The 25,276-nt window shown below is 53.6% G+C and overlaps 5 protein-coding genes across 5 annotated transcripts; all 5 read left to right on the top strand.

Moving 5' to 3' along the window:
• Positions 1-5,772: 5,772 nt before the first annotated feature.
• JKF63_05453 (uncharacterized protein) lies at positions 5,773-7,068 on the top strand (the record flags this gene model as incomplete). The annotated part of the gene is made up of 1 exon (XM_067901412.1): positions 5,773-7,068. The coding sequence occupies one exon, from the start codon at positions 5,773-5,775 to the stop codon at positions 7,066-7,068; it is 1,296 nt and encodes a 431-aa protein (XP_067758087.1).
• Positions 7,069-8,143: 1,075 nt separating this feature from the next.
• Positions 8,144-11,938, top strand: JKF63_05452 (uncharacterized protein; the record flags this gene model as incomplete). The annotated part of the gene is made up of 2 exons (XM_067901411.1): positions 8,144-9,569; positions 10,911-11,938. The coding sequence occupies 2 exons, from the start codon at positions 8,144-8,146 to the stop codon at positions 11,936-11,938; spliced, it is 2,454 nt and encodes an 817-aa protein (XP_067758086.1).
• Positions 11,939-12,999: 1,061 nt separating this feature from the next.
• JKF63_05451 (uncharacterized protein) lies at positions 13,000-16,935 on the top strand (the record flags this gene model as incomplete). Its single annotated transcript, XM_067901410.1, has 1 exon — positions 13,000-16,935. One exon carries the CDS (start codon positions 13,000-13,002, stop codon positions 16,933-16,935), a length of 3,936 nt encoding a protein of 1,311 aa, XP_067758085.1.
• A 1,993-nt stretch (positions 16,936-18,928) lies between these two features.
• JKF63_05450 (uncharacterized protein) lies at positions 18,929-20,185 on the top strand (the record flags this gene model as incomplete). The annotated part of the gene is made up of 1 exon (XM_067901409.1): positions 18,929-20,185. The coding sequence occupies one exon, from the start codon at positions 18,929-18,931 to the stop codon at positions 20,183-20,185; it is 1,257 nt and encodes a 418-aa protein (XP_067758084.1).
• A 4,257-nt stretch (positions 20,186-24,442) lies between these two features.
• Positions 24,443-24,733, top strand: JKF63_05449 (uncharacterized protein; the record flags this gene model as incomplete). The annotated part of the gene is made up of 1 exon (XM_067901408.1): positions 24,443-24,733. The coding sequence occupies one exon, from the start codon at positions 24,443-24,445 to the stop codon at positions 24,731-24,733; it is 291 nt and encodes a 96-aa protein (XP_067758083.1).
• Positions 24,734-25,276: the final 543 nt, after the last annotated feature.

Below are 25,276 nucleotides of genomic sequence, written 5' to 3'. Positions count from 1 at the left end.
AAGGAACAAACACCGCGCATCAATGGCCTAGTGCCCCCCCCCCTGCCGGCGCCCCGGGCGCCCGCCGCCTGCAGCAGCGAAAACGCAAAAAAAACGCCCATCAGAAACGCAGGGGGCGGGCAGGATTATTCCCTACCAGACCGTTTCTCAACTACGTCGCGCTAACGCAAACAAGCAGACGCGCGCTATGGCCCGCCGGCCGCGCCACCTTCCCATCACCACAAAACAGTTTTTACCAGTGATTAAAACGCTTCGATTGCGGAAGACGAAGCCAAAAGCATAACGATCGGTTCTTCCACGCACCCGCGCGAAAGCATACGAAAGCAAGTTGATCTGGAATAGGAAGCTCAATGAACACCCAAAAGTGAGGCCGCGCAACTTGGGAAAAAAAGCCAAAACCAACTGACAGGAGAATTGGGGTAAAAAAAGCATGATGGGGCAGTGGCTAGCAAATCGATTTGGCCATCCGCTGTGGTATTGTTTTTTTGTTTTTGGAGCTCCCTCGATTCCTTTCCCTCATTAGAATTATCGGCGTTTTTTTCAAAAGGCGCACGTATATTTATCATCTCAAAATGTGACTGCTGTCCTCGCATTTTGGTGGCTGTGAGGGGAGCAAAATGATATAGTCTTCTACAAAAAAACAGTTTTGCGCATCTTGAAAACACCCTTGAAATGAAGAGGCCCGGGGGGTCGCGCGCTTTGGCGTGGCCGATAGGCCCCGGCCCCCGCCGCGACCCCCTCCCACCTGCGCCACCAGCGCCCCAGGAGCCACCCGCCCACAACCAGCCACGGGGCCGCATAACCCCGCCGGCGCCAAGGAATTTCACCAGACCCCCGCGCAGAGAAAGACACCCTGCCCTCACCACCGCCACCCTGCATTCGAACAGGCGCGCTAGATGGAGAGCCTCCAGTGACGCATCATTCTGCAGCGTTATCCTTTTATCGCTGAAGATCACCTAAAAAGATCTACCCACAGCCAGGCGGGGGCCACGAGAAGACCACCGGCGGCAACAGCCCCCACCCCGAACAGGCTGAAAGGCGCAGGAGGGAGCCGTTGAAAGTGACATGGTCGATTGCATGGTTGAAGAACATCCTTGTTTATTTAACAATCGAAAACCCGAAAACACAAAAATTTAAATGGGCGTTTCTGAAAATAAAAAGCTGCGCTATTATTTGGCTTGAAGAAAAGCAACCGTTGGAGACACGTAATCATACAAAGAACTTCCGGCATCATTACAAGTATTCCCATCTTTGTGTCTTAGGGGCTTTTCGTTGCACTCAGCAAGCCGGTCGCTCTTCAAACCTTACTTTCCGGATCCTTCGAAGCGCATCCTTCCATTTACATACTTTGACGACAAGTCCACCCCAAAACTAGCCGTGTAGAAGACACAGGGTTGGCACACAGAAAAAAACTGGTTAGGGCGGGGAACCTCCAAACAACATGCTTCCTCTTTAGCAAATGAGAACAAAAACAATAGAAAACTTTGCATAGTACGGGTGCTTCTGATGAGAATGGAGGGCATTGGCGCGCACAAGCAAACGCTAGCGTTGCGGACCGCCGGATGAGATATCATGAGTAGGTTCAGACCCCGGGTAGGCCGACCCCCGAAGCTCGGATGAGCGCGCCGCAGCCTTGTTTGTTTTTAACTCTGCAACCAGCGCTGTCTCTGGTAACTTCGCGATCGGGTGTGTGTTGAATAAATTCTCGTGAGGGTTTGGATTCGATCAGTGAAAAATATACGGCAGTACCACGACACATTTTTTGACAGCGAAAAACGGGAATTTTTGGGGGGCAGAAACTAGATAGGTCGGGATTTGACCGAGGTGGTGGGGCCGTTGCCAAGCATTACTCGCTGTTCCTGCTACCTGCATGCTTGCCCTTGACCACGGTCGTGTGCTGTGAGGGGTGGGAGGCGGAGGGTTCCGAGGACGGCGCGGGTGACCAGGAAACTGGTTAGCCATAACAATTGATCAAACCTGTGATGAAACATGAGCGAATGGTCAGCAGTAGGTTTAAGGAAACTTACGCACATCAGAGCCCAGAGGCCATCTAAGCGTCTTTTTTTCTTTGACACACGGGTGTGCGAGCGTGTGCCGCCACCCAGCCGTGGCCAAGGACAGAGGTGGGTATCTAGGCAGTGGCCGCCCTGCACCGAGAACTGCTGTTATTTACGATTAGTCCTTGTGCCAAAGCCCTTCTTTGAAAATGTTAGGGTCCCGCCGCGCGCCCCCCGAGGACGGGCCCCGCACCGCACCGCCGCGCCGGGGTTTCTAACGAATCCGAGGGAACGCGAGAGGGGGGAACTTTAAAAACCCGTATAGACCGCGAAGATCCAGATAGTGCAGCACGCTGCGTACAGCCCGCCTGCTCTACAATACTTTAGAAAGCTGCTTTGGTATGGCGCCGAAAAGTAAGGACTAACAGCGCCGAAGGTTACATATTCTGGGTTCCCGGGGGGCGAGCATATACGGAGAGGAAAAAAAGGGGGTGCTTGCCAATGGTCTCGCCAAAGCCTTGGCGCAGTGCGTAGTACTTGTTTTAAGGCAAGTAACCACTTGCCGTGAGGTGTGTGGGTGCCGTAGGTTCCCTTCCACCACTTCCTTGAAACGAGATTTTAGGCATTCTGAAAAAGAAATCCCCCTTCTTTTCTATTGGTGTATCTAAACCGGGGCCGTCCACGATGTTTTCAGAAACACTTTTAATGGCAGAATGAAACGGCTCCCCCTCATCCCGCAGAAATATATTGCTTTAAATTCTTTGATTACCGGGAAATTAGTGTTAGCGGTCCCCTTCAGCGGGAGAACCCGACCAGGGCTGGCGGCGGCGCGCTGGCGTTTTTTCCGCTTTCCGGGCATTCCTCCAGGGGAGAAGGCCGCGGTTGGCGAGGCGGGGAGCACACGGAATAATGCTGGAAAGCCCATTGGGCGAATACTGGGAAACCAGCGCGTAGCCCATCGCCTCCTAGCAGGGAACTGTAAAGCGCGTTTTTCACCGAATCTGCAATATGGAGGGTACACTTGTTTGTGAACAAGTCACCCATCTACTGATCGCATGGCGCGAGGGAATGTGGCCACTTTGCTTGTGGCAAATCCAGTGAATTGTATTACAAACTGTTCCGGGGAGCGGTGGGCACGGTGAGGCACAAAGCTTGCTAGGGAAAAACTAAAAATGAAAGCGCGGCGGCCTTGGTGGGGCCCGTTTTGTGGGAATAAAAAACGCCCCGCATCACTTTGGCGCATGGGTGGGGCGAAAGTGCGGCGGGGAGGGATGGACCAACAAGTTTTTTTTTAATACAATTCCAGTGGTCCACCGCCTCCTGGAATAGATGGTTTTTGTTGATGCGTAGGAAGCGGGGGGGGGATGGAGGCCCCCGGGAGTGAAATGGAGAAATTCACGGTCAATTCGTTTTGTATTGAACCTCCCTGCTGCCAAAGAAACCCTGTCCTGGAGAACTTAATATCATTTGTATGGTTGGGGGTGACTTTTTTTCACACGCAGCAGCACACAGATGGTTGTTCGGTTGTAGGGAAAATGCGCTGTATACCAAACCCCGCCCGGTGGCAATGCCTTGTCTTTTGCCAAATCAATGACCAGGGATCGTGAGGAAGGGGTCGTGAGCCGCATGGCCCTATTCAGAGTAGTTGATCCGCCCCACAATGACCTATTTACGGAACCTGGGGATAGATATACGCGAGCTGTTCTGGTGTCTTGATATATCGTAACTTCTTCGTCGTTCGATGCCTTGCTTGACCAATGGAATGGTTGCCAGGGCGATGTGGGAAATAAAGGGTCTTTTTTTTCTTGGTGGTTGTCTGTCTGTTTTCCGAAAGCGGAAAACAATGCGAAAAGCAATTTACACAGGAAATAACTTCTTTCCCAGGTAAAACATATTGAAACACCTTACGTTTGCTTAGGGTATCCGGTTGCCAGTTCTGGCTGGTGGGGGTCCCCCTCCTTCCATTGATCTTGCGCAGAAAGTGGTTCAGAAACAAGGGGAATTGATGAGAAAAAATTTCGAGAAGTGCGTGTTTTAAATGATACCAGATTGTTGTATTTTTCACAAGTATGGAAGGAAGGGTACGCGCACAGCTGCTTGTAGTCAGTACATGCGCAGGTCCTTCATAGGTTTTAGCAGTTCACTCTATTGTGATAATAGCGCTGACGGGGGGAAATTTTTCTTTTTGGTGGTGGTGGGGGGGTCGGGTCATGAAAGTGTAAGTTTTTTATTGTGCGACTGCCCCCGCCCTTATCGCACGGGCCCTCCTCAACATTCCGCGTGGATAATTCTTAGGCCCAAGACGTAGTGCCAAATAACGGCTGGCATGCGCATCGGCATTTCTTGACCAGACAAATGAACACCATCGTGCCGCATGCACCCCCACTGCGCCAAGGCTGCCCATCGCCTTTGGTGCTGGTGTGCCGGCGGCGGTGTGGTGCTTCATTCGGGGTGTTGGGGTTCCCCCTGGGAATTTGGCGGTGGGGTCCAAGCTGCATGCCTTAAGTCAAATTAACGGCTTGTCTATCATGTGGTTGAAGACGTCCTCGCTGTTGAAGGCTGCGCTGACACGGCACCATCCAAGACCCGTACACACACGGGAAAGGGACCAACCATTCGGACTAGCGGTCGCCTCGGGTGGTCGCATCTTGCCCCCCCCCCCCCGAATCCCCAATCCCCGGCACCGGCCCCCGTCACCCCACACCCGCGAACCAGCACCGACAGGCACCAGGACCCGCACGACCCGTTGAAAGAAAAGGTGCATTACCTCTCTTCCGTGCAGGGGTACCCTTGGTTATTTGAGTGGCGAGGTCATGTGCTGGAGGAAAATCGGTTGAGTCGAAATAGGGGTCGCGAACTCAGTGTCTGGCAAGGTTGGCTCGATCTTGGATGGTGGCGGGCTGGGGCACCCGTCTGCTTCTTTACAGTCGTGGGTGTAGGGGCTCTTGGTGGTCTACAATCTGTGTGTCCATGGGAAGTTACACTCTGATACAGAACTGATTGATATTAAGGCTCATGCCGCGCTGTTATTGTGTCTAATCAAATGAGTTCCAAGGGCTGGATTATTCCTTCTTCTTGTCGGTGGTTTTCGTAAAGCCAAGGGATGGTTTTCCTTTTTGAGTCTTCTAGCGGCACGTCTGCACTGTACACCAGTGTAGGGGCGAAGGGAAGACGGCTTCATGGCGTTTTAAGACAGATCGGTCACTGAATCCGGCGCTAGGGGAAGGGAAACGGGAAAAGGCGGTGTAGACCCACCCCTTGGTAGAGAAATGGAGCTTGAAGCCTAAAGAGGGGTGCTGATAGGAGTGCGTGCCGAGGTTAAATTGTATACCTTTCAGCGATCATGTTTCTACAGTAGTTTAGTTTTCGATTTTTAGCGCTGATCTGCTAACAGTAGCCGTTTAAGTCACCTGGCGTTTTCATTAGGATACTTACTGCTTTTTTTTTCCGCCTCACTCCTTGAGCGCCTTAGCATTAATGGAGGCCTTGGAAGTCCTTTGGGTATTGTAAATTAAAAGAGCTCCGCGGAGTCTTTTCATATGTGGCGGGTGACGGACACTTCTGAACGCGCTAAAAGTTAACGTCTCGTAGTAATGGTACTGTTTCTCTGCGGCCTGCCAGTAATTCTTGAAGTGCACATCACATTCTTCTCCCCATTATCCTTTATTCTTCACTGAAGATGCACGCACACACGCACACACACACACACATACACGCAAGCTAGTATTCTCACACACTCGCAAGCAGCTGAAAGGAAGCCTATTTTAGAACGGAGATGTCTGATTCTGTGGCAGGTGCTGAAAAAGTGGAGGAGGGATTCATGGAAGCTGCAAGGGCTGAAACCGCCTCTGCGGAAGAAACCACTAGAGGGGAAAGGAACGAAGAGAATGTTGGTGCGAAAACTGCCCCTCTGGAGATTTTCCTCGTAAAAAGAGCGAGTGAGGAAAACTCTGAGGCAAAAAACCCTTCCGCAGATGAGGGTGAAACCACCGCTGCAGTTGATGAGATGAGAGGGAAGCAGCTTCTCATAGAAAGTCCAAAGGCTCTTGGGACTGGTGCGGAAGCACCCGAAAATATTCCTACGAAGCTGCATTCTAAGGAAGCAACTACCTACTTGCCTGCATTGACTGCCGCAAGCTCAACGGCGGAAACAACTTCGCCCACCACTCCCCGCAAGCCACAGAAGGCTTCATTCAATGTTGACGCAAAGCCATTTTCTCCTGTTTCTCTTAGCGATCCGACGCTACAAGCGACATTGGCAAACGAAGCCAGTGGACTGTCTATCAAAATTGGTCAATGGACCCCGCAACCATTTACTCCAATTCCACACGTTTCTCCAACAGCCCCTGTTAATGTTGGTTCTATGGCGTATGTTCCACCTACACCTGCACCAGCGCCAACAGTCAAAAAGGAAACAACGGCCGGAAAGGACTCGCTGTCCGCCTATGCGAAACCATGGAATCCGCATCCCGAGGTTACGGTAACTCCAATTGTGGCACCCGAGAACGAAGTTTCTATTCATCCAGGGTCGTGGTCATCTACGACTGTCGATGGAAAGCAAGTTATAACCCCTTCTCCAATGATGCCGAGGAAATCGAGCACAAATCTGTTTGCACACTCGTTCTCCGTCCACCCAAAGGGCCTCAAAGCTGTCGAGCTTGAAATTTTCAATTACACTTGTGGAAGGTGTATACTGAGGACATTGTACGGTCGACTCTCGTCACGTCAACCGGATGTGACAATGCGAAACGTGAGCGTGGACGTTCCGCCTCTCTGCGTTGCGCACGTCATTGAGCAGATCACCAAGGCAAAGGTGACAGCATTGCATTTGAATGAGTCGGATGGCGCGCATTACGATATTTGGTTAGACAAGCCAAACCTCGCAGCACAGCTCGTAGAGCTGATGTCCGGCTGCCTCTGGACAACACCGATGCATCACGGGTATGCGGTGCTGGGGAAAACTGAAGAAGGTAAAAGGTATCTTCGAAGCTACGTTGACAGACTGAGGGACTCGAAACCAGCGGGGTCGAACGTATATGATGTTGCTTTGGTGGAGGTGAAAGAGCATTAGGTGATTAATTAGTAAGCTTGTCCAACTGTTGTGTCTTTTTGTTCTCACTCTGCTGATGGGGGGACACACCTTATCGTTGTATCAGGGTGCAATGGCTTCCCTGTGGGAAAGCCAAGCAGCCCTTTATCCCTTTGTATATGTCGGGGCGCAGTGGGTGACAGGTCGAGGCACCTACGACGTCACCAAGCAAAAGTGATTGATCGATACTGATGTTGGCGGTCCTGTCATGCACCGCCCTGCGTCGCAGCTACCAGCCACAGTGAACCTGTTTGTACCGCCCACACGATGGAAAAATGTCAAGGCACCTCGAACACATCTCGCCCAGCCTCGAGGGCCCACTGGTTACGGAGGTCTGAGGCACCCTGAGGGGTGCTTGGCCTGGCCACCAGCATAATGGGCACGATTAGTAGTCGACCTTCGGAGCAAGTGCGGACAGAGTTTGACGCAGAGACCGTGCTGAGATGACTGGGTAGGCATTCCTCTATAACCCTTAACCCATCGCTGCCTCGTACTAGGCGCCGGTTCTGTTACACAGCGGCTCGAGTGCGTGGTTAAGCTCACGTTCTAGTCAGAATGAGGACGCTAGAGAAAAAAATTGTTCTCAGCCTTGGCATTGTTTCTGCATGCTTGATCTAGAATTGAATGATTTTCGATGGCCTAACTGCTGGGGCACGCAGCTGATTTCGAGCACCAATCTCTCTTTGCTTCGTGGTTTGGCGCGCGAAGGCAAACCTGAATCAGTTTGCGTGAGAGGATTCTTTCCTCTCCACGGAGATGCCCCAAATTAAATCTCTTTCCCCTCCTCCCCTTTTCACTTATTTCCCCACATGGAAGCGCTAAGTTTTCATCAAAGGTGTTTCACATATAGACCTATCTTTGCTTGCTTCGCAGCTCTGCAGAGGACATAGGAATGTCGAAGCTTGCGACACCACAGATGTGGTCGCAGCCAGTCCTGACAAGCAGTCCTGAAGATCACAATTTCCATCAACTATTTCCAGAGATACCTCAGTGCGAAAAACTAGTGCAATCATGCAATTGCGGTTTAATGCGACGGAAAATTGTGCGCATGGGAAAGATGTACGTAACACCTCTGCGCATATGCTTCACATCGTCGTTTATTGACGCACCTATTGCAATTCCTTTGGAGGATGTCCTTGCGTTTGAAAGGAAATCAAGCTTTGTCTGCGATACCATTGTTGTTCTCACCAAGGCCCGAGATGAGTACAACTTCACAGCGTTTATATCCACCGGTGTAACTCAAATGCACAGCTTATTGAAAACTCTGTGGTCTGTTCGCGAGAAATACGCTGCGGGGAGGGCTAACTCCACTTTCCCTGAACATGAAACTGGCGTTTTGTCTTCAGCCAGCACTGTCAGTCGAGGTGCCATGAGTAAAGAGAGCTCAGCCGTCTACAGCGGTAGCTCTGAACCACAGGACGGTCAGCCCCAGAGCTCACAGCACCCGTCATCCAGCGATCGTCTGCACACGAGTGATAAGCAAGACCCCGATATGTCTGAGAGTCATGACCGATGTGCGGCCTCCTTACTTCCATTGCACATGGGATCTCCGTCCACGGTAGAAAAACAGACCACTCACGAATCCTCTGTGGTGAGAAGTGGATCTTCAGAAAAGCGGAAACGTAGGCACAATGAGAGCTGCAACGATGTTTCTTCCTGGACGACTCCAGAATTCCGGCGTTTTTTCCCGTTGATTCCACACACTGAAACACTTGCGGACTCATTCACGTGCTGCTACCAATTTGGCGCTAGCCGACTGGGAAAGATGTGGATTACCCAGCACTTTATTCTTTTTGTTTCTCCAATGTTGACGTCGAAAATAGAGATCAAGTTCTCTGAAGTTGCCAGAATCGAAAAAGAGCAAAAGCTTGTCCTTCTGGATGGATTTTGCGTGCGGCTTAAATCTGGTGCCTCGATGAGCTTCTCAAACTTTACGAGCCGCGATGCCGCCTTGAATGTGATCGAGTCCGCATTCCACGCCTCAAAAGCACGCGAGGAGGAGACATCAGACGACACTAAGGTTCCAGGCCCACTTTTCTTCAAGACAACGACGAGTGAGAACGACGAAGGCAAAATGCCCGCCGTGGCGTCGATGGACGCGTTTTCAGAGGTGGAGACGGAGTACGGCAGCGCGTTCAGCGACTTCTCGTGCTTCGGGAGGGAGGTGATCACACCCGTGAAGCTGTGCACGGGGAAGGGGGTCCTCGACGTGTTCGGCGTGTGCTTCGACGACGGCACCGCTTTACTGGAAGACTACCATACAGAGCGGAAGGACACGGAGCAGAAGTGGGAGGCGTGGCGGCCGACAAAGGACGGCGGGGTGTTCCGCGGTCAGCGCCAGTTCACGTGCAAGACGCTAGTGAAGGCGATGTTTGGGAGGCCGTACAAAATGATCGAGTACCAGCGCTACGCCCTATTCAAGGTAAGCGGTGTGCCGACGCTCGCGGTGCAGTTCTCAAGCCAGGTTCCCGGCGTGACGTTCGGTGAGGCGTTCCGTGTGGAGGCTCTTGTGACGTTTACGCAGGCTGGCAGCGGCGCGTCAGCTGAGGTGACGATGCATGCATTCGGCCACGTGCAGTTCCTGAAGAGCGTGTGGGCGAAGAGCCGTATTTTGTCGACCACGATGGAAACAGAGTTGCCCGAGGGGTACGGAGCTTTTGCGAAGATGATTTGCGAGCGTGTTGAAAGGCATCGAAGCGGTGACGAGAAAGAGACTATTCCAGAAACTGACAGCACGACAACGGAGGTTCATGGGATTGAATCTGTTGCGGCACCAACTGAGCTTAGGCCTTATGTCCCTATGCTCTACAGTACATGGCCGTTGGATGGTGTCGCTGGCAATGTTATTGTTCTCGCGTTCACTGCGTCGTGCTTTATTGTTTCTCTTATATTCTGCCTTATCACGTGTTTTTCACCCACCGGAACCCTTAGTCAGAGGGGGGTGCTGCAGTCTCTCACGTCCTCGCTGTCAGTGGTGGTAACAGCGATAGTGTGCTTCGCGAGTTTTCAGATGGGCATCACTGCATTTGTGTTTCTCTGATGCGCATGTCGCAAATCGCACAACGACTGAGCCTGCTGTTGCCGAAATCAGAGGAGCCCTCAGGAGTTTTCAATCCCGCCCCCAGCTGCGAAAACGAACGGAGGCAGTGGTGTTGCGTAGGAATGTCATACTTTCACCAAAACGTGCTGTCTGGCTGAGAAGCTCTCTTGATTGCATCAGGTTGTTGTCGCAAATCCGTGGGCTCCATAATTCACTCAGGAAGAGCTTCTCCCTTTTTTTTTCAGTGTCTTTTTTTTTGCTGCTGTACTTCCTCTCATTTATTTTCTGCTATGATTTCCTTCCATACATCAATACGCTGAAGAAATGTAGTATGATTCTCAGGCGTGAGTAAAGGACTGCGGACGCGGCGTGTGTTGTATGAGAAGCAGCAGCTTTCTTTTTGAAACATTGGTTCACGGAGTGCGGACAGAAGTCGATATGAGTTAGCGTCTTTGAAAGAAGAAAAAAAAAGCGCCGTCGTTGCATCGTTCTACTCCTCTTGCCAGTAAACTTTTTTTTCATGTCATGCCCATTTTCATCTCTTCCCGCCTGCTTTATCGTCTTGTCTCCTTTGCTGCTGTCTCTCTGTTTCAAGAGCGGCGTTCTGGAAAATCGCAGTGCCATCAACAACAAAAAATCTTTTTCTGGGTCACTTCCTCTATCACATCTATCTTGGTGATGGGGTCAGTGATCGCCTACCCTCCCCCCCTATTCCCAGGACACATCAACTCTTCTTTGTACTTTCCCTTCCACTCGAGAATGGCCTTCAAGACAACGACGAGTGAGAATGACGAAGGCAAAATGCCCGCCGTGGCGTCGATGGACGCGTTTTCAGAGGTGGAGACGGAGTACGGCAGCGCGTTCAGCGACTTCTCGTGCTTCGGGAGGGAGGTGATCACACCCGTGAAGCTGTGCACGGGGAAGGGGGTCCTCGACGTGTTCGGCGTGTGCTTCGACGACGGCACCGCTTTACTGGAAGACTACCATACAGAGCGGAAGGACACGGAGCAGAAGTGGGAGGCGTGGCGGCCGACAAAGGACGGCGGGGTGTTCCGCGGTCAGCGCCAGTTCACGTGCAAGACGCTAGTGAAGGCGATGTTTGGGAGGCCGTACAAAATGATCGAGTACCAGCGCTACGCCCTATTCAAGGTAAGCGGTGTGCCGACGCTCGCGGTGCAGTTCTCAAGCCAGGTTCCCGGCGTGACGTTCGGTGAGGCGTTCCGTGTGGAGGCTCTTGTGACGTTTACGCAGGCTGGCAGCGGCGCGTCAGCTGAGGTGACGATGCATGCATTCGGCCACGTGCAGTTCCTGAAGAGCGTGTGGGCGAAGAGCCGTATTTTGTCGACCACGATGGAAACAGAGTTGCCCGAGGGGTACGGAGCTTTTGCGAAGATGCTTGCTGCAAAAGTGGCTGAGCAATCAGGTATTAGTCCCGTAGTTTCTGCCGCATCTATAGCAGAGGAGCTGGCCATCAAACCCGGAAAATCCTCACGACCGCCACCGCATCTGAAGCCGCAGTCAGCCCTGCAGCGTAGGGTCATGGCTTACGGTACCACATCTCTGACTGCCTTGGTTCTTGTTGTGTGCATGAAAAGCCTTTTGCAAACTCTTTTCCTATCCCAGGTCTCGTCGTCAGATTTTTGCGCTGCAGCCAGCGTGCGTGAGCGGGATCATCTCGACATCCTTTGCCAAACGATGGTAGCCGAGTGGAACGGTGTGTTGTCGGTGGCGCGTCCGGCGCTGGTGACCACCTATCTCTTCCTCATCACATTCTTCTGCGGAGTGATGTTCAAAGCCGTTGCGCTCTCATAGACATTTTTTTTTGGGGGGATCGTGCCCTTTCGATGGCTTCTACTCAACGTTTTTCTGTTATCCATCCATTGGACTCACCCCCTCACCAGTCCCCCGACCTCGCCAGCACTATGAGCACCGCACTGAATATCGCGTGTTACTGTTCTCTTTACTGCACTTTCCCACAGAGAGAGGGGACGTTGCACATTCTTGACGACGCCCGTGCCCATATCGACGCTCTGTTGCCGCTCGATACTCCTCATACGCACCCCATACATCGCCGCTTCGTTTGATCAACTGTTTTTACCGGACGGGTCCTCTTTTATTTTTACTCCGGTTGCAAGCTTCCTCCGCCTATGTGATGCATGTCTTGCTCCTCTGCTAGTATCCGGGCTCAGGTTGGATGAATGAAGCTTTGAACCCACCAATAACAGTATCGACAATACCAGAGAAAACATCACCGAAAATAAAAAAAAACTGAGCTTCTTTTGGGGTCAGGGAGCTATGGGCTCCTTGATCATTTCCAGCAATGGTGCACCCTAGCTCACGCCCAGATGCCACCTCGGCTGCGGCTGAAGCGACTGTGCTAGACGTGAGGGTTGCTCTGAACTCAGTCGTTTCGTGTTGTCCACGTGATTCCAAACCACATCGAACCCTGAGAAAAAGCGTTCTCATGTATGTTGCGCTATGCACATGACATGCGTGTATGTATATAAATTGTTTTTCCTTTCGATTCGCTACATCCTGCCTTTTGCCCTGTTTCTCCCTCCCTGACAACGGTGCAGCATACACTCGGGGGCGACACACCCGCTTTCTCCCGTCTCCTGGTTATCAATATATATTTCTTTATTCAATAGGCTTGCAAAAGAGTAGCGCTGTAGCTGACCGCGTTTTCCTCCCTTCCTCTATAGCCTGTCCTGAGATCTTCTACATTCTTTCCCACATTTCCTGCAGTTCTTTTAGCGGCGCTCTCCAGCAAATTTTATTTTGTACAGTGAAATCAGCTGACCTCTCGCGTTGAGCAGGTGTATACACCCTTCCTCCCTTCTCTCTGTGCGTGTGTTTTGTGCCACGTAGTGTGAATGCGTCAAGATGGCCAGATGGGCAGTCAACTGCAGTGCTCATTTGAAGGGGTAAATGAGAAGCCGTTAGCACAGTTGTCGCCGCGCATGCATCCGTCGCGACCTGAAGAGGAGAGCCGTCTGCAGAGAGGCGGCAATGCCAATGGTGGCGGCTCGACGTCTCCGACAACAGCGAGTAGCAGTGGCTTCTCCAATAGCTGCAGCGGAGAGTCTGCGTTGACAAAGCATCGGTCATTTGCACCGAGCTCTTCGCCAGGCATTTTAGCGCCCCCCTCCACTCCATCACCACACTACGGCTTCCGTAGGAACACTGCTAACATAATGGCAGCTGGTCGCCGTGTCTCTCACAGGAGCTCATCTGCACCGTCTGTTGTCTCTGGGGATCGGGGTGTTCCACATGGATCGTGGTCCGGGAGTGCAGAAGCCCTGTTACCGAGCCCTCGCAACACCAACCACACATCCGGCGCCCCGGCGAATGGGTCGGCAGACAGGGGGAGCAACTGGGGCCGCTACGGCGATCATCTTGATCGCTCGTCTCGCAGTGGGCTACGCTCCGCCAACGAGGTTGGTGGTGATGCAGGGACGGGCTTCACCGCACCTATGACTTTGCCTAACAGCCACGGGCACCTGTATCAGTACACCGGTGCTTCCGGTGGAATGGTAGGCGCCAGCGCTGCAGGTGACCGCTGCGCAACGCTGCGCGATAGCAATGTCGACTACACTTTCCAGATAAATGACAGCGAAGCAGCTGTGACTCCGCTAGAGGGGAGGCACTCCGTCACGGAATTCGATCGACGAACCGGGTATCATTATCCCATGCTTGGGCGGACAGATATTAGCAGCCCTACTTGTATGTTAATCGAGAAGCTGGGCAGCTCTTCGCGCTACCAGCACGAGCGGCTTTCTCCCCGTTCGCAATACTTCTCCACGCCACCGGTAGCTCTTCCCTCTGCGGAAATTAGACGCCCTGCTTCTCCAGAGCGTGGCACCACCCCCAGCGATATGAAGGAGAATGGCGAGGAGGCAAAGGGTCGCCGACACCGCTCTCGTCATGCTGGAGTTACGACCTCTCTAGCGGTCGAGTCACTAACCCGAGCCTCCGCGTTCTCCGCGGCGCCGTCTTTGTCACCACAGTTTGTAGGGTTTACTTTGTCGCAGCAGCAGCGCTTTGAGAGTCTTCAAGGACGCGGCCCACCAGGACGCGAAATCGCGCGTTGGAAAATGTTAGAGCTCATGCGGTACTGGATGAGCATGCCAAGCACCCGCGGCTGCCTCGACACAGTTATTCGAGACGCGCTCGTGGATGCGGGAATCGCAAAAGCGAAGGAGGCGTGGGGCGGCGGCGATGCCCGCGTTGCAGCGTCACGCCCCAGTGCGTCCTCTGATGCGCTACAACAAGCTGGTGGATTCAGCCAGCTCGTAGCCCCATGCGCTAGTCCACCTTCGATAGAGGAGCCTCCTGTGAGGGTGTCCCCGAAGAGCAAAGTGACCGCAAAGATGGCAGCATTAGAGAGGGGTAATGGCCCTCTCTCACCCTCTGCTGACAGCGAAGGGGACAAGCGAAGGCCGGGGCGCACCAGGAATGACATGATTCCTGTGGTGGACGAAGTTCACCCTCCATTGACCAGTCATGTCGCCCCAGCTTCCGCTCCAACTTCGCCTGCGGTTTCACTTGCGGTTTCCTCCTCTGCACCAGAAGAGCGAAGCTCAACGCCGCCGCCGGGGGGGGTGAACCCTATGGCAGCAGCTGCTGGGGTGTTCTCAGCCGCCAGTACCCGTCGGCACAGACCCAAAAGCAATAGAGGTGTCATTGCTGCAGAAGAAAGGTTTGCGTCGCCTCCAGGTGAATCGATTTCGCTGCCCCCACGGGACGTGAAGGAGCACATGGATGCTTTCATGGTCTCACAGACACCCGAGGCGCATGTAGCATCCGTGATGCAGAGAGGTCAGGGCATCTCGTCAAATGAGGCAGCATCATGTGAGCGGACGGATGTCGAAAACGACGCAAGGGCTTTCCAACATCACGAAACAGGACAGCTATCATTGCATCCCTCGCCGTCGGAGGTGCCGCCCACGAATTCCACCCGCACCTCTGCCTCTAGGCATCACAGGAACCGCCGCAGCAAATCAAGGGCTGCGCTGTCGCGGCGGGAGGCCACGTACGAGGAAATTCCCCAGTTCTACTTCCCCCTTGGCCGCCTGACTATGCGAGAGGAGATCATCAGCGGGCCGTTGTATGCCAAGCATGAGAACCCCTTTTTGAAGATAGCTGACGGTGTTGCCATGTCGGCCCCCATCTACGACGGTGGGGAGAGCAGCCGCTTGGGTGCGAGTGCTGAGGCGCTGGTCGGAACTGGCGATGACAGCTTGCTTTTCTCGCAATCACGACAGGCTCAGAGGGTTGCGGCGATGTCACAGCTCCACGCGCTTGACGACCGCCAGGTGGGACATTACATTCAGCGCGAGTTTGGCCGACTTCCGCCCTTTCCTCGACATTCTCAGCGAGTTCGGCTTCTGGGCGGACGTCTACGCAGTGGTGGCCGCCACCACAGCAGTTTACCCTTTGCCAAGCAGGAGCTGCTTTACAAGCAGCAGTTTGTTCAGTGCATGCAGCGCCTGTGCGGCCACTGCTTTGGCATCCCGCGGTACTTTGCCTTTCTCATAATGCGTTTGATAAAGTGGGAGCTGCACAAGGGCGATGTTGAGGTGCCAGGGGATCTCAATTTGCCTCAGACACGCCAGGGCCACAGTCGATTGGCATCCTCGTCATCGCTACTGAGTCACACCACTAACGGTAGCGGTTGTGCGACTGGTATACCCTCCGTGTTCCTCATCACGGCGCAGAACATGAAGGAGTTCTACGAGGCCCACCTCAAGAGCAAAGACCCAGTGAGGCGGATTTTCGACCTCCTGATTCTCTCGTCCTATCTTCCTACCTCGTCGAGAGCAGGGGGGTCGCTGGCAGGTATAAGTGCAGCACCAGAGGAGAATGACCAGTCCGCGTCGCCCTCGGGAACCTCGCTCAGCGCGTTGCCGCTGCGGCCCTACTTGCTACCTCAGGACTTCGTTGCCTACATCAATATTCTCCTCACTTATCATCCAGGGCTTGCGTTTCTACGTCAGACACCTGACTTCCAACTCAAGTACCTCGACACCGTCATCTACCGCATCTTCTACGAGCTCGATCGCTTTGACCGGGGCAGGATTCGTTATTCAGAGCTCGCTGCATCGAGGCTGATTGACGCATTTCGTCAAGTAGACTCCGCCGAGGACATCAATGTAGTGCTGCCCTTCTTTTCCTACGAGCACTTCTACGTCTTGTACTGCCGTTTCTGGGAGCTTGATGAGGATCGTGATATGCTACTAGCGCCAGAGGACCTCATGCGGTACGCACCGGAGGATGTCATGAACCCGTGCATTGTGCAGCGTATCTTTGCTGGGGTTGGGCGGCGACGCCGGTGCAGTGTGCCGTATCGGATCAGCTACGAGGACTTTGTGTGGTTCTGCCTTTCAGAGGAGGACAAGTCCACCCCACAAGCAATTCGCTACTGGTTTCGCGTTCTCGACCTGGACGGCGATGGGATTCTTTCTCTCTATGAGCTACGGGTGTTTTACGACGCCACGCGTTGTAAGATTGCCGAGTACGTGCAGGAAGGGCTCGTCTCTTTTGAGGATGTGGTCTGTCAGGTATTCGACATGATGCGGTGTTCTGAGTATCGTGGGCTCTCTCTCTCAGATCTATTGCGGGAGCCGCAGGCGGCTGCAGTAGCGCTGAACCTGCTGACAAACGTGGTGAAGTTTTTGCAATTCGAGCAACGAGACCCCTTCGTATTGCACCATGAGCGCTTGCTGGGGGGCCCAGAGCAGTCGACATGGGACCACTTTGCCCGTGTAGAGTATGACCGCATGGCGTTGGAGGCTGATAGATTGGGCTGACCACCGTCTTTGCCACTAACGCCTACGATAGGAGGCGATTTATCTAGAAGGTGGTTGGAGGTGAATCCTTTCTATTATATTGTAAGTTGTTGCGCTTTTATCCTTTTTTTTCCTTCTACTGTGTGCCACCATTTTGATGTGATTTGATGGCAGCTGAGTAGGGTCTCGCACACGTTCTTGCTATGCCTCTCCTCTCTCCATTTTTGTTTCTTTGTCGTCTCCCACCATGAGGGGGGGGGGTTGCGGTGTAGAAGCAGGTGCGTTTTGGCGTTTGTCCCCCCACACACACACACACAAAAAAAAAAGAACAATGACAACATTAGAAACACTCTACTAACACCGGCTTCCTTCCTCTCTTCCTTTTGACTTTCCCTATATGCGTGGATACCTATTGCGTCTTTCTTCCTGTCTGCATCTACTTTTTTTTTTGTGTCTTTTGTTGTTCTACATTGTCGTTCCACAGCCTCCTCCTCTTTCCTCCCGTTTTTCTGTACTCATTGCTGCACGTATGGCCGTTTTTTTTTTAAAGTATCTTTCATAGAGTGGCGAAAAAATGTGTCTATAAAAAGAAAAGAGGGTAGGAGATTAACGACGTGTACTTACACACACACACACACATATATATATATATATAATATACACACGCACGCACGCACACCAGCACGAACACCAGCACTTTCTTACGCAATCCGTGCACACATCCGTTGGGATGTACTTGGTGGCTGTGGTGCTAATTCTCTTGATTTTTGGTAGATCGAAAGCTTCTTTTTTTTTTTTAGGGAGGGGGGAGGAGGGAGGAGGGAGGAGGAGGGAGGGGGGCTTGTCTTTTATACTGTTTTCTCGAATAATAACCGAGTCAAAAGAGAGAAATCACGATAAGGTTCCCATGCGTCATCGTGTATAGTCTGGGATGTCTTGGCTTTCTCTCTCTCCCTATTTCATGCCTCCTCCGTTTGTTTTGTTGTCGCCCTTGTCGTAGATCGTTGGTGAGCTTTTTAGCTGAGTTGGCTCTTTTGTTTTACGTTCATTTCCCTGCTGGGAGGGAGGGAGGGAGGGAGGGGAAGGGGCAACAGGGTGTTTATTTCAATTTGTTTTATTTTCCTCGAATCCACCTTGCCCCCCTCTTTTTTTTCGCTCTTCACCTCCGATTCCTCCTTCGGTGTTGAATAAAAAGGAAGTGAAGGGGGAAAGGGAAGGGGGTGGTGGTGGTGTAGGACAATGCCGACAGGAACGGTGAGGGGGGGGGAGGGAGGGAGGGAGGAGTCGAGAGTTTAGCGTGGTGAGCATCTTGCAGAGGGCAGGCACAGAACGTTGTGAAAGAAAAAATACTGCAATCATGACCAGCAACCAACATATTCGACTATGCTTGTTATACCCTCATCACCCGAGGACCGGGAGGCGTGTTGGCAGTGGCTGGTGTGCTAGAGACCGTGGGCAGCAAAGGAATGTTTTATTTTGCATTCCGTGACATCTTGAAACACTCCCAGGGTTCTACACACACCCACACACTCATTAGTGTGCATGGAGGTGTGTGAGGACAAGGATGTAAGACTAACGAGGGTCGTGTGGGGGTGCCCCTCTTCCTCTTCCTCTCCCTCTTTAATCCACCCGGCTGAATGGCTTAAAAATGGAGCACAGGTATCTCTTCCACACAGCTGGACACTTTTATTGACCTTTTCACTCGCCCTCTTTTTTTCCCGTCCTTTTCTGCTCTTCCCCCCCCCCCCTCCGGTACTACCACTGCACTCTCTCACACACACACATACACACACAGTACCCAATAACGGCTACTGCAATCTCTCGACGCCAGGCAACGCCGGCACGAGAAGAATTTGACACCCGCGTGACTCTGTTCCTTCTTCGCTACGCAACGCGTGTCTGCAGGATCAGTCCGTGTTAAAAAGCTTAAAGGAAGGAGGGGGAGAGGAGAAAGGTTGTGAGGGGTTGTCAGACTCTCTTTGTTTTCAACTAAAAAAAGTCGAGAAGGGAATAAATGCAGCGGTTGAGGTGGATGGGACGTGCGGCTGCGGGAGCTGCTTCCCGTGGTGTGGCAACGGCGCCGTCTGCTGGCGTTCCCAAGCCAACGCCAACTGCATCCACGTCCGACAGTGGTTCGAGTATGAATGAAAGCATGGGCGGAGGAGGAGGAGTACCGCCGGCCCCACCGCCAGCGAACGGTGCAGGGGGGGAGACGAGGTCGCCAAAGGCGTGGCGCACGTTGACCTTCAAGCCTTGGCAGCTGCACGTTGTAGAAGATGCTGAGGCTCGATCGAGCATGCCAGCAACGGTGCTATACCACGGCGATCAACTTGGCCCACGCCCTATTATTATTCTTGACCACAGCGTCGATCATGTGGAAAAGTCTGCTGCGGCTGTACTAGATGTATGCCAGGAGGCCTCGGAGAAGTACAAGGCGATGCTCTCCTCTCTTGCCTGGGATTACGGAGCCGTGTACATCCCCCTGCCAGTGTCTCTCGGCGAGGTCAGTGTGATGGAGCAGTCGTGCCGCCACGTGTGTGCTGTGCTGGATGCGATAGGCGTGCAGTGGAGTCACGTGCTGGCGCACTCTTATGGTGCCTTGGTGGCGGCTCGTATGGCTGCGTCGACTGCGTACCCTCACCGCATTGGGTCCCTGCTGTTGCTCGACACCCCGCTGGTGACGGAGCAGCTCGTGCGCAACGCCAAGCAACGGGAGGAGATTGCAAAGGCGAGAGAGGATGTCAACGTACCACCCACTGAGCTCTCTTTCGCCATCGAGTCGCTGAGGAATTCATTGGAGACGTCTCTGCCCTACCCGGCAGCAGTGGACAAGTCTCTCTACGAGGACTATCTCTTCTCAGCCTCTCTTTTTCATGAAAGGGGGTTGGTTCGTGATGAGCACCGTTACGTCCCCGTACGGCATCTCGCGGAGGTGCACCACCCTCTTCAGCTCCTCGTTCCGGGAAAGCGGCCCATTACGGACGTCGCAATTCACAAGGAGTTTTTTGGTCTGCGAAGGCCAGCTGTGATCAAGACAGCGGACAGTCACGAGGATATGTTCTCTGAAAAATGCGCAGACGAGGTGGCAGATGTGGTGCGCGGATGGATGCAGCGGTTTGAACCAGATATTCTCATGAAGCGGCGCTTCGAGAAGGCCGCGAAGGACTTGACACAGCTCATGGGCAGCAGCACGCCCATCACTGCGAAGGGCGAGGGCGGTTCCGAGAAGAGGTCGGAAAAGAAGAAAGATAGGAAGAAGGGAAAACAATAGTCATGGGCACATCTGTGCAGCTCGACCAGCCCCCAAGCGTTATGTGCACTTGTGTGTGTGTATGTGTGTACATACACGCACATACACATACCCACAGGGGCGGGTGTGGACATGTGCCGATCGACGTTCTTCTGGCGGAGAATATCTTCTGCTTGCCTTCTGTCCACGTCTTCTTGTCAGCGTGTTTTCCCCCCTTTTTTTCTGGGTTTCCTCTGCTGGTCTGTTTGTGATTTTTCAGGGGGAGGGGATGGGGAATGTTGTAGGATAATGTGTATCTTTGTCCCCCCCTCCCCATCCACTGACCCACCTACCTTATCACGTGTTGTGCTCTCCTTTGTTTGTTTGTTGAGGCTGAGGTACTTCATCGGGGGGGGGGTGGGTTCATCACATATTGAGGGGGAAAATAATAAAAAAACGCGACAGAAAAGAAGAGGTGGAAGAGGAGGAGTGGTGGTGCTGGTGGAAGAGTGGGGATGAGGCGACGGCAAGGCAATACCGTCAGAGCTCGGCTTTGCCAGTATCGCCACCAGAGGAGCGAGGCAGGGACATTCACTTGCAGTGTCACAGTCAATACTTTCTCCCTCTTGCTTGTTCCATTTTTTTTTCCGTCCCCCTTTTCTTGTTTTTCGTGTCTTTAGCTTGTCGCTGACATTAAAGTCTCGGTGGTGCGATATCACACAGAAAAAGTTGGGTCTCTTCCAGAGGCAGCGGTGACGCGTCTACATATGGGGTGTTGCCGCCGCTGTGATGGTAAAGATGGCAAAAGGGAAGGGAGAGTGCACAGCCACACACGTATTGGATCAGAATCTCGGGCCTGAGGATTCACCGAGGTTCATGTGGTGAAGGTCCTCGGGTATCTTGCACACACTTCTGAGTTACCATGAAAAGGAGTAGACCTTGCGTGCGTAGCTGCAGACGATTCTGTGCACAATGCAGCACAGGCTGTGCGCCGCTGCCGAATGTGGCGCTGCTGGGCTTCACTTGGCTCGTTTGACAGGACCATTGTGTGTGACTCTTTCACTCCTTGAAAACTATTTGTTGCCTCCCCCCCCCTCCCCCCCATGGAACTGTGTTTCGCCTCGCTTTCCTTTTTCCTTTCCTTGCCCAGGCGTTTGACCGACTTCCACTTCTCTCGGGACTTCAGAGCAGAGGCACACGCGGGTTCAATGTAAAGGGTCGCTTATTCTCCCCTCGAAATGGCGATGTGCACGTTCGAGGCACTGAGGCGAGTCGAAGTTTCCGTGTGTGAAAAAAAAATGCTTACCGATGTATGGACTCTCCCGCCCACGTTCTGGATGAAAGGGGAAGTCCTTCAACACTTTTCTCATCACGGCGGCAGGACCCCCCTATTCCGGCTGCCCCTAGCGGAACCTGATAGCGTCCCTGCTACCAGCCTCGATGCTGGTCTCTGCCCCCCCCCCCTCTGATTTGTACTCTGCCAACACAATATCAGTGCGGTGGGCCCACTTATGTGGGTCCACCGCAAAGGCGGGTTGTTGTGCTCAGCACTCTGGGGCGAACACACTGTTGGGGTGTGGGCATGTCGCACCACCACAGCTTATTTCAGCGATTTGGCTTCATTTGCTGTGTCACAGGCCTCCGAACCACAACCGCATTTCTCTATCCACTTTCGCACGCACCGCGCAGACGACGCTTTTAACCACCGAGGGGGAGGGGCTTAGTGATGCTAAGCGCAGTGCACAATGCTGTAGAGCGGCCATTCGGGGGGATCTGTTAAGGGCGCGAGTCTTGTCTCCAGTATAAGACTCCACCGATCACGAGGGCGTGACCTGGCGGCTCTTCCCTACCCAGTTTGCGGTACGTCAGTGTGCTGCGAATGAAATCCTAACTTCTGGGTTACTAACTATGCCTTAGCAGATCTTCTCAGCCGTTGCGTTGCACAAATCTGGTTTGCTGGCGCGCTCGCCTCGCAACACACGCACTGCTCACTCCACTAAGCAAGTTTCTGACGGCGCTGTGACCTCCAAGAGACTTGGTATAGCCAGGCTCGCTCTGTGGTGTGGAGCTGCCCCTGCAGAGCTCAAAAAGGCGGGAGGGGGGGGGGAGGGGGGGGAGTTACCGCCACCTACGCTCTTGGCTCTGCGTCATTCCTCTGTCCCGCATCAGGTCTGCATTCTGTGGGCCGTTGCCGTCGAGGAGACCCCCCTCCCCTCCCCCTACCCCCCCCCCCAAACAGTCAGGATGTGCATTGGTGCTTGGTGTGCAGCCGCCAGCGCCTTTACTGGCATCGATTATGGAGACCCTGGCCGAAGGTCAAGCCACAGACCGCGGCAGCGCACCATGTCTTCAAGAACGCGCCCTGCACCATCTTGAGAGAGGGGAAAGAGAAGGGGGAAAATAGTTTTCATTGTGTGATACGGGTGTGGCACGCACCGTCGTTGGAGCGCCAGGATGCGGACGATGAGAAAAACGAAAACCCGACGGATCTTCATCATCAGTGCATAGCGGCAGTCGCATGCTCTGCCTTCTCCCCTGGTGGCTGCCATGATGATCGGCATCTTCCGTCGCAGTTGCTGTTATGAGGCTCAGTACTCTCATTGCAAAACAGCTTGGCATTGTGTGACCAAAGGGATCCCCTCAAGCCGTTGTACACAATGTGTGTTTTTTTCCGTTTCCATTGCAATAGGGGGTGGGGGGTGGGGGGATGCAACCCGAGGTGAACATGTTTTCATCTCGGGGGCTGGCGACTCTATTCATGGATCCCCCGCTGGTATGGTTTGGCTCACCGGCGCCAGCGGCAGCGCCAGCGGTGTGGCCGTGGTTGACTCGGGCCGAGACGTTCGTTCGCCCTAAAGCGCGTTCCAGTAAAGGTAGCTCCTCAGGAAAGGAGCCACACCACAACCTCAACTGCGGTCAAGCACGACTTGCCACCAATAAAGTGCGCACAGATCATCTTTTTTTTTGCGTGTGCGTGTTTCAAGGCCTGACGGCAAGGGTGTGAGGGGAAGGAGGGACTCGCTGAGACAACACAGAACCACACGTATGTACCGTTATGCAACGTCATTGGGATCATTCCAGGGTTTGCTCTCCTTTTTATACAATACCCTCTAATCACGGGGAGGGAAGGGGGGAGGGGGGGAGGCCGGACGTCACCCACTACGTGGGGAAGTCGAGCAGCCCCCGTATCCCCCCCGTATCCCCCCCCCCTTGTCAACACTGAGCCACAGCAGGTCTCACAGGAGGCGCGTATGCACAACGTGACAAAATCAAGGTGATTCATCGACACGGATGGTGGCGGTCAGAACTGCGCCTAGCGCTGCGTGGGAGCCACCTGCGACACTGAGCCGGCCGATACGACCAGCATTGGTGGGCAAGGTGTCAGCACGGCTCGAACGCGACTCACACAGGTCCCACAACCCACTGGTTGGTGAGAGCCCGAACAACCTCGAGGGATGCGCGGCGTGGAGAGCGGGGGCTAGTGGGCACGGTTGAGAGTCGGCCTGCGGAGCGTGTGTGGACAGAGTTCAAGGGCGCAGACCGTGCTGAGAGGACGGCGCCGGTGTTGCTGTGTAACCCCCCCCCCCCCCCCCCCCAGTCCACCTCTGTTTTGCACCACACGATGAGGCTCTGAGAGACGAGCTGGCAGGAGTTTGAGCGCATGGCATTTTAACTGGTGTTGTACGACAGAAATATGAACAAGTGGAGGCGCACACACCGAGACCCACGCACACACCGAGGCGAGAAGTGCACAAGCAAAAATTGACGGACGCCAGTGTGTACTGCCGTGTGGGGCCCCTCGACTTCTCGTCGCTCCTCGTTTTTGTTTACCCCCTTTTGTTCTGCTTCTCTCTTTCCATCGTTGCTTTGCACGGATATTACATGTATATTATGCCGCCAAATCTGGAATCTGCCTAATCACCGCCTCTCTCTTTTTTGCCCTCTCCTTCAATGCATGCGGTTTGTTGCTCTCCGGTTTTCTCTCACCATCGCCCACATTGCTCCTCTTCCCCACTTGTTGTCATCACTTGTATTGGCGCCTACTTTCCCCCCTTTCCTCTGCCCTCACATCTACCCATCCTGTGCATGCATCAATACGTGTGCGTGTGTGTGTTGATGCCGACACGTTTGCGTGTGTTCGCACATAAAAACCTTTCAAAGAACACTCACGTTTACACACACACACACACACAAATTAGTATTTTTTTTTCCCTTTGCTCTCCAGTCTCATTTGACGATCGCATCAAAGCTCCGAGCAACGCACACTTCATATCGCCATAAACTCAACACACCCGAGCCATGACTGCTGCCCACTTCGAACTCGCCGTGGAGTACGTCCGCTCGCTGCCCAAGGATGGTCCAGTACAGCTGGACAACAACACAAAGCTTGAATTCTACTCTCTGTACAAGCAGGCGACGGAGGGCGATGTGAAGGGGTCCCGGCCCTGGGCCATCCAGATTGAGTCGTGCGCCAAATGGGATGCGTGGAGCTCACGCAAGGGCATGAGCTCCGATGATGCCAAGGCGGCGTACGTGAAGCGACTGATGACTGTCACGGCTGAGAAAGGGCACCCGTGGAACCCCGCGTGAGGCTGAGGCGTATGAAGGAGTTGCTGCTCGGGTGTGGGGGCGCACCGGAGGGGGGGGGGCAGAGGCGTCGCCCACTGAAGTAGACACGTGCTGTCGACGAAAAGCGTTCCCCATGTTGGCCAAGGAGGTCTCTAGCTAGACCGTGCCTGCGCCTGTGCAAGCGACTGAGTGAGTGGAGTGTGTGTGCGCGCTTTTCGGTGGTGGGTAGACTTGTCGGCAGCGCTGCTATACAACACTGAGACGGGGAGGGAGGAGGATGAACCACAGCAAAAAAGGTGCGATTTGAAGAGAGGTTGCGACGGCGCATATGCCGGGAAATGTTTGCTGCCAGGCAGTCAAGGCGTGTATTCGTGTGTGGGTGCATGCTTTAGTGGGAAGAGGAGGAGGGGGAGGGGGCAGAGGAGAGGTGTTCAAAATGACATATGCCCACGGCTCGATTCGGTGTCTAGTAGTCAGCTCTTTGTCTCTCTTCACCGCCAAGCGCCATTATACATTTCCAACTCCGCTCTCCGCCTTCCTCATCCTTTTCACTATCTTCCCCCC

Source organism: Porcisia hertigi, chromosome 17 (genome assembly GCF_017918235.1).
Source record: "Porcisia hertigi strain C119 chromosome 17, whole genome shotgun sequence".
Lineage (NCBI taxonomy): Eukaryota > Euglenozoa > Kinetoplastea > Trypanosomatida > Trypanosomatidae > Porcisia > Porcisia hertigi.
The sequence above is the reverse complement of the archived record's forward strand: the minus strand, read 5'-3'. Positions and strand labels throughout refer to the sequence as shown.